At 46.1% G+C, this 15,071-nt stretch overlaps 3 protein-coding genes and 1 non-coding gene across 6 annotated transcripts; 1 reads left to right on the forward strand and 3 right to left on the reverse strand.

Annotated features, from left to right (window-relative positions):
* The first annotated feature begins 566 nt into the window (after positions 1-566).
* Positions 567-6,033, forward strand: LOC120673391 (protein EXECUTER 2, chloroplastic-like). Of its 2 annotated transcripts, none has more exons than XM_039954204.1 (11): positions 567-948; positions 1,023-1,139; positions 1,308-1,373; positions 1,708-1,810; positions 1,897-1,978; positions 2,096-2,812; positions 3,349-3,469; positions 3,557-3,708; positions 4,524-4,598; positions 4,824-4,916; positions 5,464-6,033. In XM_039954204.1, exons 1-11 carry the CDS (start codon positions 573-575, stop codon positions 5,563-5,565), a joined length of 2,004 nt encoding a protein of 667 aa, XP_039810138.1. In that variant the 5' UTR covers positions 567-572; the 3' UTR covers positions 5,566-6,033. The 2 variants fall into 2 exon arrangements, with proteins under 2 accessions (XP_039810138.1, XP_039810139.1); XM_039954205.1 differs by having other exon boundaries at positions 608-948; positions 1,704-1,810.
* Positions 6,034-6,178: 145 nt separating this feature from the next.
* TRNAE-CUC lies at positions 6,179-6,255 on the reverse strand. The gene is given in 2 exon segments: positions 6,179-6,213; positions 6,218-6,255. It is a non-coding gene; the product is annotated as a tRNA-Glu (tRNA).
* Positions 6,256-6,546: 291 nt separating this feature from the next.
* Positions 6,547-10,161, reverse strand: LOC120673392 (probable glycosyltransferase At3g07620). 2 transcript variants are annotated; one of them, XM_039954206.1, is made up of 7 exons: positions 9,707-10,161; positions 9,223-9,345; positions 8,935-8,973; positions 8,769-8,858; positions 8,536-8,669; positions 7,771-8,119; positions 6,547-7,579 (listed from the first exon to the last, which is right to left on the reverse strand). In XM_039954206.1, the coding sequence occupies exons 1-7, from the start codon at positions 9,992-9,994 to the stop codon at positions 6,899-6,901; spliced, it is 1,704 nt and encodes a 567-aa protein (XP_039810140.1). In that variant the 5' UTR covers positions 9,995-10,161; the 3' UTR covers positions 6,547-6,898. The 2 variants fall into 2 exon arrangements, with proteins under 2 accessions (XP_039810140.1, XP_039810141.1); XM_039954207.1 differs by having other exon boundaries at positions 8,536-8,666; positions 9,707-10,160.
* Positions 10,162-11,382: 1,221 nt separating this feature from the next.
* LOC120671845 lies at positions 11,383-13,750 on the reverse strand. The gene is made up of 2 exons (XM_039952100.1): positions 13,378-13,750; positions 11,383-12,697 (listed from the first exon to the last, which is right to left on the reverse strand). Exons 1-2 carry the CDS (start codon positions 13,629-13,631, stop codon positions 11,683-11,685), a joined length of 1,269 nt encoding a protein of 422 aa, XP_039808034.1. The 5' UTR covers positions 13,632-13,750; the 3' UTR covers positions 11,383-11,682.
* Positions 13,751-15,071: the final 1,321 nt, after the last annotated feature.

Below are 15,071 nucleotides of genomic sequence, written 5' to 3' on the forward strand. Positions count from 1 at the left end.
TTATCTTCTAGAAGTAGACACATGGAGCTGGATCCTCTCGCTTTTTTTATGGAAACGTCAGCAATACGGCATATTTGTCCCGAGATGATGATCAATCCATTGGTGGAGAAAAGTGAGAACAAATGCATCATTGTCGATTCGTGCCGTGGCTAACAAGGAGTGATGATTTTGTTATAGCAAAGTCGACAATTAGTGGGTAGGTGCAGTTTGTTATGGTACATGTATGTCGTGTTCATTGGCAATGGCAAAGTCGCCGGGGAACAGTTAATTTCAAAAGGATTATTGTCACATTAGAATATTGTCTTTTAAAAAATGGAATAAAAAATGGAAACTGACTTGTAGTTCATACTAATCCCAGCCACGAACAAATCGCCCTTCCGAATCGCTTGAATTTTGAATTTAGCATGAATTTTGTGGGCAACAATTGCGGCTATCTATAAAAGGGGAAAAGCAAGAACAAAAAGGCCTCGCAAAAAAAACAAAAAAAAGAAAAAGAAAGAAAACAGCGGCCGCGGCGGGGCCCATTTAGCAGTGGGAGAGGGAGCACGCAGGACGCAACGCGAAGCAACGACATGCCCCCAATGCAGGTGGGCCCCGCCCCTGGCTCGCTCGCTCGCTCGCCACTTCGCAATCAACTCAGGAGCCAGGCCCGTCTTCCTTATCTGCATCGCGTGCCTGCCAGCCTCTCTGCCCGCTGTGCCCCACCCACCCATCGCCATGTCCCCCGCGGCCACCGCGTGCGCCACGCCGGCGGCGGCGCGCCCGCCCTTCAACACCGTCCCGGCCCGCCGAGCGACGCCCTCCGCCGCGCGCCCGCCCTCCGCCGCCGGGTGCTGCTTCTGCACCGCGGCCTCCTCGGCGTCGTCGCCCTCCACCTGGGACTGGACCCGATGGAGCCGCCACTTCGACGAGGTCGAGCAGGCCGAGAGCTACGCGTCCCTCCTACAGGTAATCGCCAATTCATCACCCTCGAGTCACTAATCGAACCAATCTGATGATACGCTCCTGCCTTGGCCGCGCAGTTCCAGCTGGAGGAGGCGGTGGAGAACGAGGACTTCGCCGAGGCCGCCAAGCTCAAGCGGGCCATCCTCGAGGCCACCGGCAGCGACGCCGTTGCCCACGTCATGGCCGAGCTGAAGGTTCGTCGCTGCTGTGATATGACGACCATCCTGTTTAATCACCAATTTTGGACTGAGATGCGTCAGCTCTTATGTTCTAGTTTCATTTCCCGCAGATTTAGAGTAGATTGTGCTAACTATTGTATTCTTTTACTCTTGTATTGCTCTCGCTCTTCCCGATTCTTGCAGAATGCTATACAGGAACAGCGTTATCAGGACGCCTCAAGGTTGTCAAGGCTTGCTGGAACCAGCTTGGTAATAACTAAGTCCCTTATGACCTTATCACACATTGCCATTTCTGGTGCCTTTCGATTGCCAGGTACTATATTCAGCAACAAGTCAGTTTTAGCACCTCCTGATCTCCCTTGCTAAACAAACCACTTATATGGCAAATCGCCAATCTCCTGATAAAATTGGTAAGCACAAGAAAAATAATGTCCCGTGTCCTTAGGTTGCTTTAACTAAGCGGTAACACCATGGATGAACCAATATTAGCCGAAACCATATGTATCATTAAGAAAGGCACTTTTAATGTGACCCCACAGGAATTGTCGTTGGGATGGATCTAACCATTTTTTGTTTCAGGTAGGTTGGTGGGTGGGATACGCTAAGGACACTGATGACTCCATTGGGAGAATTGTGCGAATAAGCCCTGGTGTCGGGAGATACGTGGCAAAGAGCTACAGCCCAAGGTGGTTTCTCTCAGTTCATAGTTCAATATTATAGAAGTTAAAATCAGGCAAGAATTCTAACTTACCAAATACTCCTTTTTCTTAAGGCAATTGGTGACTGCATCTTCTGGGACTCCATTATTCGAAATTTTTCTTGTCAGAGAAAATGATGAGACATATACAATGAAGGTGCGGTGATCAAAATGATATTCATCCATACTGTAATTTGTGCATTTATCAAGAAATCAGAAGAAACTCACTGTTATGCACAGTTTTGATATTTGTATTTACGAAAAAATTAGACAGGTGGTACACTTGCGACCAACAAAAGGAACTTCAAGTGCATCATCCATCTCAGCGATAGCTACTGAAGGTCCAGCTAAGGTGGAGAATGAAAGTTCATCAGAAAGTAGTGCTATGTCTGATAGCGTTACAGAGGAAGCAAATACAGATACTACGGTAAAAGGAAGTGAGGATGTTGAGGAGAAAGAACAAGATGTTGGTAGCAACAAGGATAGTAGTGTCGAAGGATTAAAAAGTGTTTTGAATTTTTTCAAGTCTCGGATTCCTGAATTCAAAGTTCAAGTAATAAATGTAGATGTGTCTGAGGAAACTGAATTGGCTGCAAATTCATCGGAAGAATTAGCGCAAGATGATGTGAAGAGCACATCAGAAAACTCGTTGGAAGAGACTACCGCTGAGGAACTCGAGCAGGAGGAAGATGTTTCAGAAGATATGGATGAAGAAAGTAAAAGTACGGAGGTGAAGCTTTTCATCAGTGGAGTGGTTCACAACAAAGAAGATGCTGGAGCAAAATCATATGTTCGAGTTCCAGCTGAAATAAATAACATGGAAAAGGACTCCTTTGAACTTTACATACCTGGAAAAGGTTCTGATCGAGATCTGGCTGAAACAAAGGCTGCAAAACAGAAAGTTGCCGATATGGCAGCCAAATTAGCATCAGAGCTTATGCCATCTGATGTCGCAAAGGCATTATGGGGCACAACCAAGAGCTCTTCAAAGGTAGGAATGAGTCAAACTGTCAAAGACATTGGCTTAGTTATTTATGTCTGCGACTTTGAATATTATGAATGTGAGATATATTCAAGTATATCAATATTTGTTCACAGTTCGGTAAAAATCTTATGATCCATGTACATAAATTCAGAAAGTTTCTAAGCATTAAGGACATTCATGTCATTCTAGAGGTCTTTGTCCCTAGTTACTGTGCCAGTTTAGGATGTTACTACTGCATCAGTAGCCTTGCATGCCTTCCAGTATAAGCAAGCACAAGTGCTTGCCTTGCATAGGAGTATAAATTTACAGAAAGTTTGGGAGAACTGGCTGCAAGCTGGTTCCATACATCTCTTGGTCTCTAGATTTGGTTTCTTACCCAAAAAGAACTAGTAATTGCTACCTGCACCAATTAACGTTCTACATCTCGATTTAGGATAGTCTGGTGCTTTTCTGTTATGGTAACTGTCTTTTGCCACCAGTTTTTCAAAGCATATTTCTATTATTGCAAGCAAGCTAACTGACAAATGGCATGATAATTACAGATAAATAAAGAAGTTCAGGAGCTTTTAAGGCTTACATTAAGCAAGGCCCGAGTAAAGTTGACCGAGAATACCATTTTTAATCGGATCATTACGGATACTAACAGCACAGATCCATTTAGTGGTAAAGTTTTCTCAGCTAAACTGATGACCTATTCTTGTATAGTCTGATACAGTGTTTTTCTCTTTTCTCTTTCCGGGCTTCATGTAGGTCTCTATGTGGGAGCATTTAGTCCATATGGGCCAGAAATTGTGCAGCTCCGTCGGAAGTTTGGCCACTGGAACAGTACTGATGATGTTGAGTTTTTGGAGTACGTTGAAGCAGTAAAGTTGACTGGTGATCTGAGTGTCCCTGCTGGCCAGGTTTTCCTTCTCTCTTTTCCAATGTTCGAAAAAACGTTATTAATCGTATGCTTAGGCGCGCTTAATCGCGAACGGACCCGCAGCGTTTCGTTTAGGCCATAAACGCCCAATTAAACGCGGGGTGAACAGAGGAACCCATGGATGGTGAAGGAAGCAAGAGCAGAGATGAGATTAGGATCGCAAAATGGGTTGTCGGGGGTGTGATTCCATCTATGCTTACTTCATGGTGCCCATATTGCTCGATTTCACCCCTCCTCAGCTTGATTTTGCTGCTGCGTCGTACGCCATGGAAGAGGAGCGGACAGAGCAGGGGTGGTTCGCCATGGAGGAGAGCAGATGGAGCAGGGGCGATGCGCCGTGGAGGGGAGGCAGGCTGCTGTGCGCACCACCGCCGGGGATGTGGCCAGCCCGGAGAGATTCAGCCTGCAGTGGAAGGAGATGAGATTGGGGGGGGGAGAGGAGATACGACTGGCGGCGGCTGCACGTCTGTGTCGTGTGTGCTCTTTCATGGAGGTGCTAGGGCAAGTATGAGGTGGAGACGGGCTGGATGGGTCAAATTGCAGCCCATGTAGTACAAGGTTAGTTGGCCCAAATGTATAATAGGCTGAGATCGTGTATGTAAATGGTCCAAATGTTCTTTTGTTATTGTTTTATTGATATATATGTGTAACGTTTAGTTGCGTTTAATCACGTTTAATCTACGTTTACTCGCTATCAGTGGCCTAGCGCCTAGTGTTTTCTTGAACCTTGCTCTTTTCTAGAAAAGATTGTTAATCAGGCTCCCATGTTCCTTTACTGATCATACTTTGTGACAGATAACATTCCGTGCTAAGATTGGGAAAGGAAAGCGTCTTGAGAATTGTGGCGCATACCCAGAGGAATTTGGTGTGGTAATTCCTGTCTGCATATCTGATTGTTTAACATATGTTTTAACTCAGATGCTGGTTTGGTATTTTGTGACAATTGAAAGTCTCTTGCTTTAGTTAGATTCGCTAGTTCTGTTCTGAGGAATATCTTAGTGCTCTAGAGTCTTGAGCTGTATGTCACATGCAACTTTTTCATTCTACAATGAAGTTTGATTCTTTTCTTTTCTTTCTCTTTCTTTTTCTTTGCAGATTGCCAGTTATAAAGGTCAGGGTAGAATAGCACAACCTGGATTCAAAAATCCTCGATGGGTGGATGGTGAGCTATTGGTGCTCAATGGCAAGGTAAAATGAAATACCAACAGTGGTTCTTTTTCATTTGCTGGTGCAATGCTCCTGAAATTGATATTAAGTAGTAACTGCAGGCTTAATATCGAACCGGACATGCCATAACTTACAGTTTGGTTTATGGTGAAATCACTTGTGTTGTCTTTTTGGGAACTTATAGAATATGGAGTTATATAGCCAGGACACAAACTTTTAAAACACCAATATATGTTGCCAGGAGACATGATTCCCAGGTTAGCATATCTCGCATGGGCAAGGCTAACCATGCCAGCCTGGGTCAGCTGAATGCATGTGCTCGTGGCACGTGGCAGCAAGGAAAATCTCATCGTAACCAGGCCGGCATGGACCAAAAACACAGCTGCCTATCCAAACACTTCGGTGTCCCAGTATTTTTGTGCAAATTAGAGAAATTGCATGAAGGTGTCTACGTAGCTCGAGAACAACATCCACCAGTGGTTTTGGAACTGTTTATACAATTACCTGTTTCCTTCAGAATTCCGTGCTGTTCCAATGTTTTGTTTGACATGCGATGCATATTTTGCAGAGTACAATCCCACACCTAGGAGGTGCCGAGCTTGGTTTCCTGTACAGCGTACCCGAGCAGAGTTTTCTAGTTCTCTTCGACCGGCTGAATCTTCCCGAGTAACGAGACTGCTGAAATGTGCTGATTCTCAATGCAAATCGCATCAACAGTTGAACACAGAGGGCACCCTTGGTTTCAAAGCTGATTGAACAGATCACCTGCGGCTTTTTCCCCGTCGGCCTCCGAGCTTCCCTGACATGCCTGCTTCCTCTTCGCCGCTCCGGCTTGGCAAGAGCTAATCTGCCCGACTCATTCAGAGAGTGAGGATAGCTGGCCTCGTTGGTCTAAAACTAACGGTAGAGTCTTGATATGATATAGTACCATGTTATGCTTCCTAATGATGCAGTACTTTTGTATGAGCGTGACAGTTGTGTGAGTTTTTTTTTCCTCCGTTGCTTTCATTGAGCTAGCGAAGGAAACCAAAATAAACAAACTCATTCTGCTAATGAGATAATAGAACGGCCTATGTTATGATATGACTTGCTATGAGTTATGAATAAGATGGATGACCCATCAGTACGTTTTCCCTCTCTTTTAATGTGGGCATGGCGCTGTCCTAGGTTTTGATGTTGAGTTCCGGAAAGGTTGAGGAAAAAATAGACATGGTCGTTACCCCGCTCAATGGCCTCTCGTCAGTGGGTGAAAGTAATTAGCAAAACAGAGCATGAAAAAGATATTCCGTTGCCTGGATTCGAACCCGGGTCTCTCGGGTGAGTGAGAGCCAAGTATCCTAACCAGCTAGACTACAACGGAATGTTGATTCGGTAGTAAGATTTACATAATTTAATATCTCTTACCTCCAGCACACAATTTATTCATCAGACATATTTTTCCTGATCTAATTCCAGTGCGCCGTAGAGATCTTCTGGGTGAGGCAACACCCATGCGCTGAGCGGCAGACACGAGGGGCTGAGGAAAAAAGGACCAGTTTCCACACAAAAAGGTAAAGACCGGCCAAGTTGCGACAGATTTACTCCACACAAAAGCAAACTTGCCTTCTTCGTGCTTTTTCGCCAGATCTCAGCATCCTATCCCCTCCCCCAGTTAAAAAGATGAAAGGATTTTAGAATCTTTCAGAAAAAGAACGTCTTCACATGGTTACCAATCTTCACTTGCCAGCTTTCCTCAACACTTACAACACTTACATCAGGGAAATTACCAGTAATGCAAAACTTACAAACTCTAAGCCGCTCGTATATGCAACTGTCTATTATCCACAGATTATGTCAGGTTCTGTTGTCAGATTGTTATCTCCATTCATAACCTTCAGTAACACCTGCAGTGACCAAACCACCATCCAAATAATACCACATCAGCTGCTTCCTTCAGACCAAGGTCACACGCCAGAAATGGATCAGCTGAGAGCCAACAACCATCACATGAAATTGAGGTGGTTCTAATCGATTTGCATCTGATTTACCCTGCTAAACCAAACTGAGTGTAGTATCATGTGGAAAATGTCGTACTTGATGGGATTTGGATGCCACAGAAAATGCTTCTGCACCCTCTTCACATTTGATTGCAGGGTGATGTACTGACTCTCAGGTATGGCAAGCAGAATGTCCTTCAGCTTAGGTACATCCCTCTCTGGTACTACCACAGAGAACGCACTCCAGTTGAGTGCATCATCGAATGGAAGCACAAAGTTATCGGCGATTATTACCGGAACACACTCATAGTATATTGCCTCGACTATCCTTGGGCTATTTACCTCGTATCCCATGGGACAGATACAGTACTTGCTCGACTTCATATGCTGAACATAATTCCTCCTCCTAGTGATTCGGTGTGGCAGCCGACTGTATATTCTCATATCTGCATCCTTGTCACCCCAATACTTGAGAAGTACAGGTCGAACTCGACCGTGCATCTGCCCTGCAAAGAAGGCAAGGATAGTTCTCTGCGCAACTGGTCTCCCCCCAATATCTCTTAGAGGTCTTCTTGGTGCTCTAAGAAATGTTTCCGGAAGGGAAACATCTTTACCACGGATAAAAATTCCTTCAGAGAGGTCTGCATTGCAGAGAGCTTTAATTGTGTTCTTCCGCAATTCATCATGTAATTTGGTTGTGTAAGGCCCCTGCAAGAAAATACAATGTCAGGAACATAAGTTGGTTTCAAGTTTCAAATGTCAATCTCTAGTTTACTGAATAACTGATCAAAATTTTTCTATAAAAAAAGTTGATCAAATAAGTGAAAAAATGGCGTTAATTAAAATCCATATTTATATGATGGTCACTCAAAGAAGAAAATACAGTGTAGAAAACATACCCAGTCGTGGCAGGCAATAATGAAATGATCAGCTCCTTTTGTCCTATTCCAATATGGGTACTTGGCAGAGATCATGTCAATGTAATTTTTGATGAATATAGACAGGGGCTCCATAGTATTTGAGCCAGGCACATAAAGATTGTGCTCCAGTTGACGAGAGCTATATGGGAGATAGAATAAATGGGCTCTATTTGGATCTCTCACGACAAAATTTTGGTTTGCCTCCATCAATTTCATGAACCACCCCTCAGATGCATAGATGCCTTTCAATTCTGGGGAATGAAAAATAGGTTTTGCTCCATCATGATATATGAAAACCTTGAGAAGTCTCTCCATCAGTTCATAACTCCTGGAAGCATGAGTTGAACACATTTAATAAGAACTACTAGCCCAACATACAAACAGTAGTGCGATAAGTTAGAAACACAATGTATGGTATTAGGAACTTAAGTTATCATTGCAGCTTCCTTTATTTGGTATTTCAGATTACATGCTAACAAACACAAGTGGTTGGCAGAATTGTACATCATAAATGCAGACGGTTAACGAAGTATTCCAGTAAGATACACATATGTAGCCGATAAAATAGAACAACTCCACTAAGCGATCCTAGTGTCAACTATCAAGCAAATTAATAATTAGTTATCCTTATAAACGGACGAACAAATAAGAATACTGTTTACCACAGAACTGGGCCTTTCATCCTGGGTCATGGTATTATGAAACACATGAATTGCAAGACAAGAAGCCAAACCAATGCTTTACCTTTTAAACATGGACACATTCCGGAACAGGGGCGCATATAGATCAGGGTCATCCAATGTCAATGGTGCATTGGTGATATCTTTCTTTGCATATATAAGCTCTTCGTCAGCTGCTGTTGACCAAAGTGGCGCCTGCTAAATTCACAATCCATGAATCCAAGAAAAGTATTCTTATGATATTGATTCCTAATACAAAAAACTTGAATTACATCCTAAAAGAGGTAAAGCATCAACCTTTAGCCTTACAGGCAGAACAGGTTTTCTATCCATGTCATGTTCTTCATTGACATCTGAGCCCATTGTAGGCAAACCGGTAGAAATGGGCTTCACAAGTAAGGAGATTAAGAAAAAAATACAACATTTAGCTGCCAAACATAAACTCCCATGATTAGATATGTACCTCTTGGAGAAGAGGAGCTGGATCTTTTGGTGGATTTCCCTGAAGTGTCAGTAACCTTTTATTAGAAACTGTTAGAGAAAACATGATTTCCTTTTAAAGAGAACAGTTTCCAAGCGGTCTCCTATTTGCATGAATTTGAAAAATAACACAACATGCAACAACTAAATGCACATGTATGTCCCGGAATTATGTTAAAAATAAATATATGCATAACTGGACTAAATAGAGCATACCACGACATGCAATGACATTCATAGAAGAAATGTCAATTTTTGCAGTGATTGGTACCTTTATCTCAGGACGTTCAGGTTCCTCCATTGAACCATCATCAAAATTCTCTGCAGGCGAAGGTGAAGGGACCAAAAACATAGAAGGGGCTGGTGTTGGTTCAATCTCGCCTGACAAATTAGTCTGCAAGCAGACAGTTCGCTTTAAGCAATCAAATTCAATGGCATCCCCATTGGCTTTATTTACATGCGGACTGAATATAAAAGATATTTTATAAGCTGCTACTAAATCAAGTTTCATTAGAATTCCCAAAAATGCTCTTAAAATGTGCCACGATTATGACAGGATTTACACGTTATGTACTCGGGGCTTTAAGTTGCCACCAAGTAGTGTTGATTTGCAATTGAAATTCGGCGTAGGTTCGTCAAATTTCTCCAAGTAGACTACGTTCCCAACTAAGCAATGGCAAACAAGCACCATTTCTCCATTAAAAGGATGCCATTTTTCTTTCCAAGCCTCCCCACAACAGAAACTCAGCACCTACCTCGCCGAGGGAAGAAAGAGGCGCTCCGGTGGGTGAAGGCGAGGCGGCGGCGGCGGCGGCGACCGCGAAGCTTCCCGCCACGGCCGCGGCCACCACCGTCTCCTCGCGGGTGCCGCCGGGGAGAGGGCCCACGAGGTAGGAGTGCCACCGGCTGGGATCCTCCGCGGCCGGGGCGGCGGACAGGAGGAGCGCGAGCGCCGCGACAGCCGCGCAGGCCGCGACCACGCGGGGTCGGGAAAGGATCTTGCGCACCGCAGGAGGATGCTGAGGGGTGGCGTGGTGCGGCATTGCGGAGGATTCAGCCGCAAGAGAAGTGCTACGGACGGCGGCGCTTGCAGCTGGGAGCACAGTGCGGACGGCGGAGCAGGCGGGCCGCTGGGGACGGCGAGGGGTTCCTGTGCCGTTTTCGTGTGTCTCGGGGGAGACAGCCGGTGGGTGAGAATTGACCGTGTTGCCCTCGGTGCCACATGGTCAGTTTCCTCTCCATCCAAGATTTTCCAGCTATTTCTTAAAAGGAAGATTTTCCAGCTAACAAATATTTTCCTGCCCTGAGAAAAAGCTAACAAATCATTTTCCTGTATAACATTGTAAGATGCATTCATGCATCCTCCATCGGGTTCAAAATATCATTCTATGATTGGTCAAACTTTTTAATTTGACTAACAATATAAAATGCTATATAGATTGACAAATTAAGTTAGATATTAAGAGATTGGTGAACATTAAAAATGCCTTCAAAATGTTTAATTTCTTTGAAATTTCCTGTTGTGTATAAATAATTAATCGAAGCTTTGATATCCTAAACGACAAATATTTTGAACCAGAGAGGGTACTATCCCTTTCTAGAAACTAGCTAGGTTTATCTTTTTTAATATAGTAATTTTATTTCTTAGTAAGGTCTCTATTAAAGGAAAATTTTAAATGAAACTAGAAATTAATTGTATCAACAAAAGTCCCCCACGAGCTACTTTGGGCAAAGTAAAGAGGATTTATCTGTTAAATAATAACTAGAGTAAACTAGCTCGGTACAGAATTCAAAACCTTGATTTAGAAAAGTTTGAAATTCTAACTTGAGCCTCAATTTGGAACCTAACATTTGCTAAGTGACAAAAGTTTGTTTTCTCCCTAAGAGTAAGTATATTGGTCTAGTCTAATAGACAGTCTCATACATTGACATGTTATCTTGAGATGATGTAACGAGCAATACATACAATAGGTTATCTTATAAGATATATATATCTTATAGTAAATACATAATTCGATAATTTATGCATAGAAAAAAGAAATTTTTTATTTGCATAGCAGCAATTTTTTGTACAATGGTGAGGAAGTGGTCTTATACTCGTAAATTTTAGCCTACCAGACAGTTGTCTTAGCGAAACAAGCATCTTATTCTCTCCTCTCTCCGCCACTTCATAAAAAATTATATGTGGACTTGCATGAGACTGACCTATGAAACCGATGCGTGTAGCAATGTATTTGCCGTAAGGCCAGTATTAGCAATATATCCCGTATCTCCACGAGCATTCAAAAAAAGTATCAACGAATTGAATTTTTTTGGAACCGAGATCAACCCCCATTTCCATTGTACAAAGCGTCTTACAAGAAGAACAAGATAGAGGAGCGGCAGAAAGGGGGACAAAAGGGAGTGTTCACCAGACAAAGGGACCAACGAATTGAAATGAGCGCTGAAACAACAGTTATATGAGACTTTCCCAATTGCATACTTATTTTGCCTAAGATAACATATTAAGTGATTATCAGTGACACTCGTACTACTGATGCATCATAAATCATACTATTACTCGGAGGGGTCACACACACTTTATGAGTATATAGAGTAATTCTTTGAGCCGGAGCTGACGCATGCCTGATCGGTGAAGAATCATATCCGTCCGCGTCGTCGTCATGGGACGACGACGTGATGACGATGGCGCGCTCGATCTGGCTCCGCTGCCGGAGCTAGCCATGGCTGGCTAGTCGTCGAGGCACCAGCAGCGGTAGTCCGGCGTGGAGAGCCGGAGCAGCTCCTCGGGCGTCATGCGCTCCAGCTCCCGCTGCCTCCACGCCGGGAACGCCTGTTCCGCGCTCGCCGCCGGTTCGTCGGCGTCGCCGTCATGCCTGGGGTGCTGCTGCTGCTTCATCCTGTGGTAGAGGCGCATGGCGGCGACGCAGTCCTCGTAGGGGTGCTGGTGCCCCGTCTGGATGTCGTAGCCGAGGTAGGTGTGCGTGAGGAACCTGAGCGAGTTGCTGAGCTTGCTCGTCTTCATCAGCGGCGGGTACGTGGCCGTGTCACGCTTGAGGTAGGCCGGGTAGTCCATGCCGAGCGCGTCGAGGTCGTGGTCCAGGCCGTGGCCGACCAGCAGCCTGGCCCTGCCCCGGCTGGTGCGCGCCTTCCACGGCTGCTCGCCGTTGAGCAGCAGGTCCTGCACCCGCCGCTGCGCGCTCTTGACCGTCACGCCGTCGCGGAGGAGGTGCTCCGGCCGGATCCCCGTCGTCTCGTACCGGTAGTGCGTCACCGGGATGAGCGGCTTCACGAAGGTCTCGAACACGATCTTCTCCTGCTCGTCGACGACGCACACCCGCGCCACCACGTCCAGGGAGCCGTCGCTCCCGGCGCCGACCATCTTGCAGCCCAGCGCCAGCACCCGCCCTCCTCCCGGCGGCTGCTGCTGCTGCTGGTGCAGCCTCGCCATCGGCGGGGTGCGCGAGAGCTGGCAGTCGCGGTGGGCGCGGAGCGCGGCGGCGCTGGCGAGGACGCGGAGGCAGAGCTTGCAGCCGCGCACGGCGAACTCGCTGGCGCAGCTCGCGGCCTTGGGCAGCGTGGAGCCGCCGACGCCGAGGTGGTCCCTGAGCGCCTCGAAGGAGCGGCAGTGCTTGCCGCAGACGCCGCAGCGGGGCTCGTGCGGCGAGTGCCGCGCCGCCCGCATGTGCTCCACCAGGTGCTCCATCTTGTTAAACTGCCGGAAGCACGCCGCGCACTTGTGACGCCTGCCGGGAGAACAATCACATTTTGCAAGGGTTGGTTAGGCGGAGACATTGTACAATTAAGCTGTCTAACTGTGCCATCAAAAGCATGGATTGTCATCGAGTAACCCTGCACAAATGTTACTCTACGGAAGTACTGAACCCTTTAGTGAGGTACTCATATCTTCGAGCTAGGGATCGACATGTTCAGCTTTGTAGGAGCAGAGCATATTTTTGTTGCTTTTTAAGGCCTCCTCCAACGGGCTGGCATAGAGCTAGCATAAACATTATTCTATATAGTGAACAGTAGAAAACAGCCCGCGCTAGCGCTTGCGGAGCAGATTAGCTCGCTGGCTTCCCGATACATCTTCCTCTCACAGTGCATCTCCCGAAGCTCCTACATGGCCACTTTTTTCTTCTCTCTCCTGCTGGCTTAGAGCTATCACTAGCTGGGACCTTTGGAGGAGGCCTAAGATCTCGCAGCATAGATTCCGTGCCTGTCAGACCATGGTAACATTTGGCTCGAGAAATGTGTCCATGACGAGTGGGCCATGCAGCAGATGTCGTGTTCCATACATGATGTATCTTTGGATATTAAGCAGATCCTAACCACACTTTGTTGAGAAATTACTGAAGAAATTCAGAATGTGAAAGCTGCAGAAAACGGAGGCATGATCTGAAGAGCAGCAGCAGCAGCAACTCACCCATGAGCATCGGAGGAGCTATCCATTGTCAGTTCAGTCAGTTGGTCACCAACAAAACTCTCTGAACCGGTCGACTGGTGGTCGGTCGAGCTGTCGGGGTGAAGGCTGCGCACGGGTGCCTGCCTATTTATCCGCCGGAGCAACCGAGTGGAATCAGATCCTCTCTCTCGCCAGTGTGTTGTCATTGCCATCGATCTACACATCATATCCGCCGCTGTTCCTTCGCTGAATAATCTTTCTGCAGTGTGTGGCATGCAAACGTTGTTCTAGGACTGCCCACCAACTGCACATCACACTTTACTTTCCATGAGATGCAACAGCTTTAGTGACCACTCTGTTCGCTTAGCTTGCCAGCTAACCAGCCAATGGTGTTTTTCACATACCAAATCAACACCAATTACCAACCACCACAGCAAACCAGCAGTATTTTTCTCTCATAACAAATCAGCATCAGCCACCAACCACAGCCAAGCGAATAGAGTGAAACCGTGAAAGTTCATAAAGAATCTGATTACTTGATATTACTGCAGTTCCTTGTTCCACTTCAGTTGTGTCCCATGAATGAATGAACCTCACTGTTCTGAAAAGGTAAGAAATCTCTCTGAAAAAATCAGCGCATGGAAGGGTGCAAAAAGGAAAATTCAGAGTTTCTCTGCAGGATTTCGTCCATGGAAGTAGCTTAACTCGTCTGCAGCTGCAAACCAAACTAAGGATTGAGTGCTTTCTTTCTCTAAACTGTATTGTCGTCAAGAAAGCTCGAACAGCATTGCGTCAGTCATCAGGCATGGACACCGTTCTTTTATCCTTTGCCTACTTTCTACAAAGCTAGCCACGGTTTATGCTCAGCTACTTGCAAGGACGAAGGATGCTGCGCCTGTGCACATAGGAGTTGATACCTTCAGACACGGGTTGGAAGGCTTAGCTCCTGCTTCTACTAGCCTTGCTTGTTGATTCAGGTCCTGTCTGAACAATTACTCCGCTGTCAGCACAACTCCGGTTACTTGCCTTTCAATCAGTTACCACACATTTACTCAGTTCTCAGTTAGACAGTTATTACTGCACAGAAGCTGTGGATTATTGTCCGGCAGATGCGTCCACTGCAACAGAGTCTAGGCTGGGAATGCCTGAAGCACAGGTAGATCAGTCGCTTTGCCAAGAAAAAGAACAGATTCCCCGGTCAAAAGAAGGGTTTGGAAAAAGCGCCGACAGGGATGGATCGATCGACAGATTCCGCAGATTCAGATGCGATCCCCCATCGGAAATCCTTTTGGCCCGAAAGGAAGAAGGAGGGAAAAGCACGGCGAACAATGCCGGTGCGAAAGAGAAGAAATCGCTGGCCCGAGCTAGGGGATAATGCCGTGAACATACCCTTGGCTTTGTGACGAGCGGAGGATGAATCCGGATGGGAACGCGGCATATATCTTGCTGCGTGTGCGTCGTGGGGTGAGCGGCCGCGCGCGTGCATGCTGATCGGCAACGGCAAGGGGGAATGCGATCGAGAGCATCGCTCGCTCGATCGCTGCTTTGGCCGCTTTGGTCGATCGTGCCGTTAGGATCGGAATAGATTCAGAAAGCAGCTAGCGGAGATGTTTTTTTTCTTTTTTCTTTTTTGATTTGACATGATCGCAACACGACGCCGTACCCGTACATATTCCATGTCGAGGGAAGCCATAGCCCAGTGCCCTTGGCATTTG

This window comes from Panicum virgatum, chromosome 5N (genome assembly GCF_016808335.1).
Source record: "Panicum virgatum strain AP13 chromosome 5N, P.virgatum_v5, whole genome shotgun sequence".
Classification (NCBI taxonomy): domain Eukaryota; kingdom Viridiplantae; phylum Streptophyta; class Magnoliopsida; order Poales; family Poaceae; genus Panicum; species Panicum virgatum.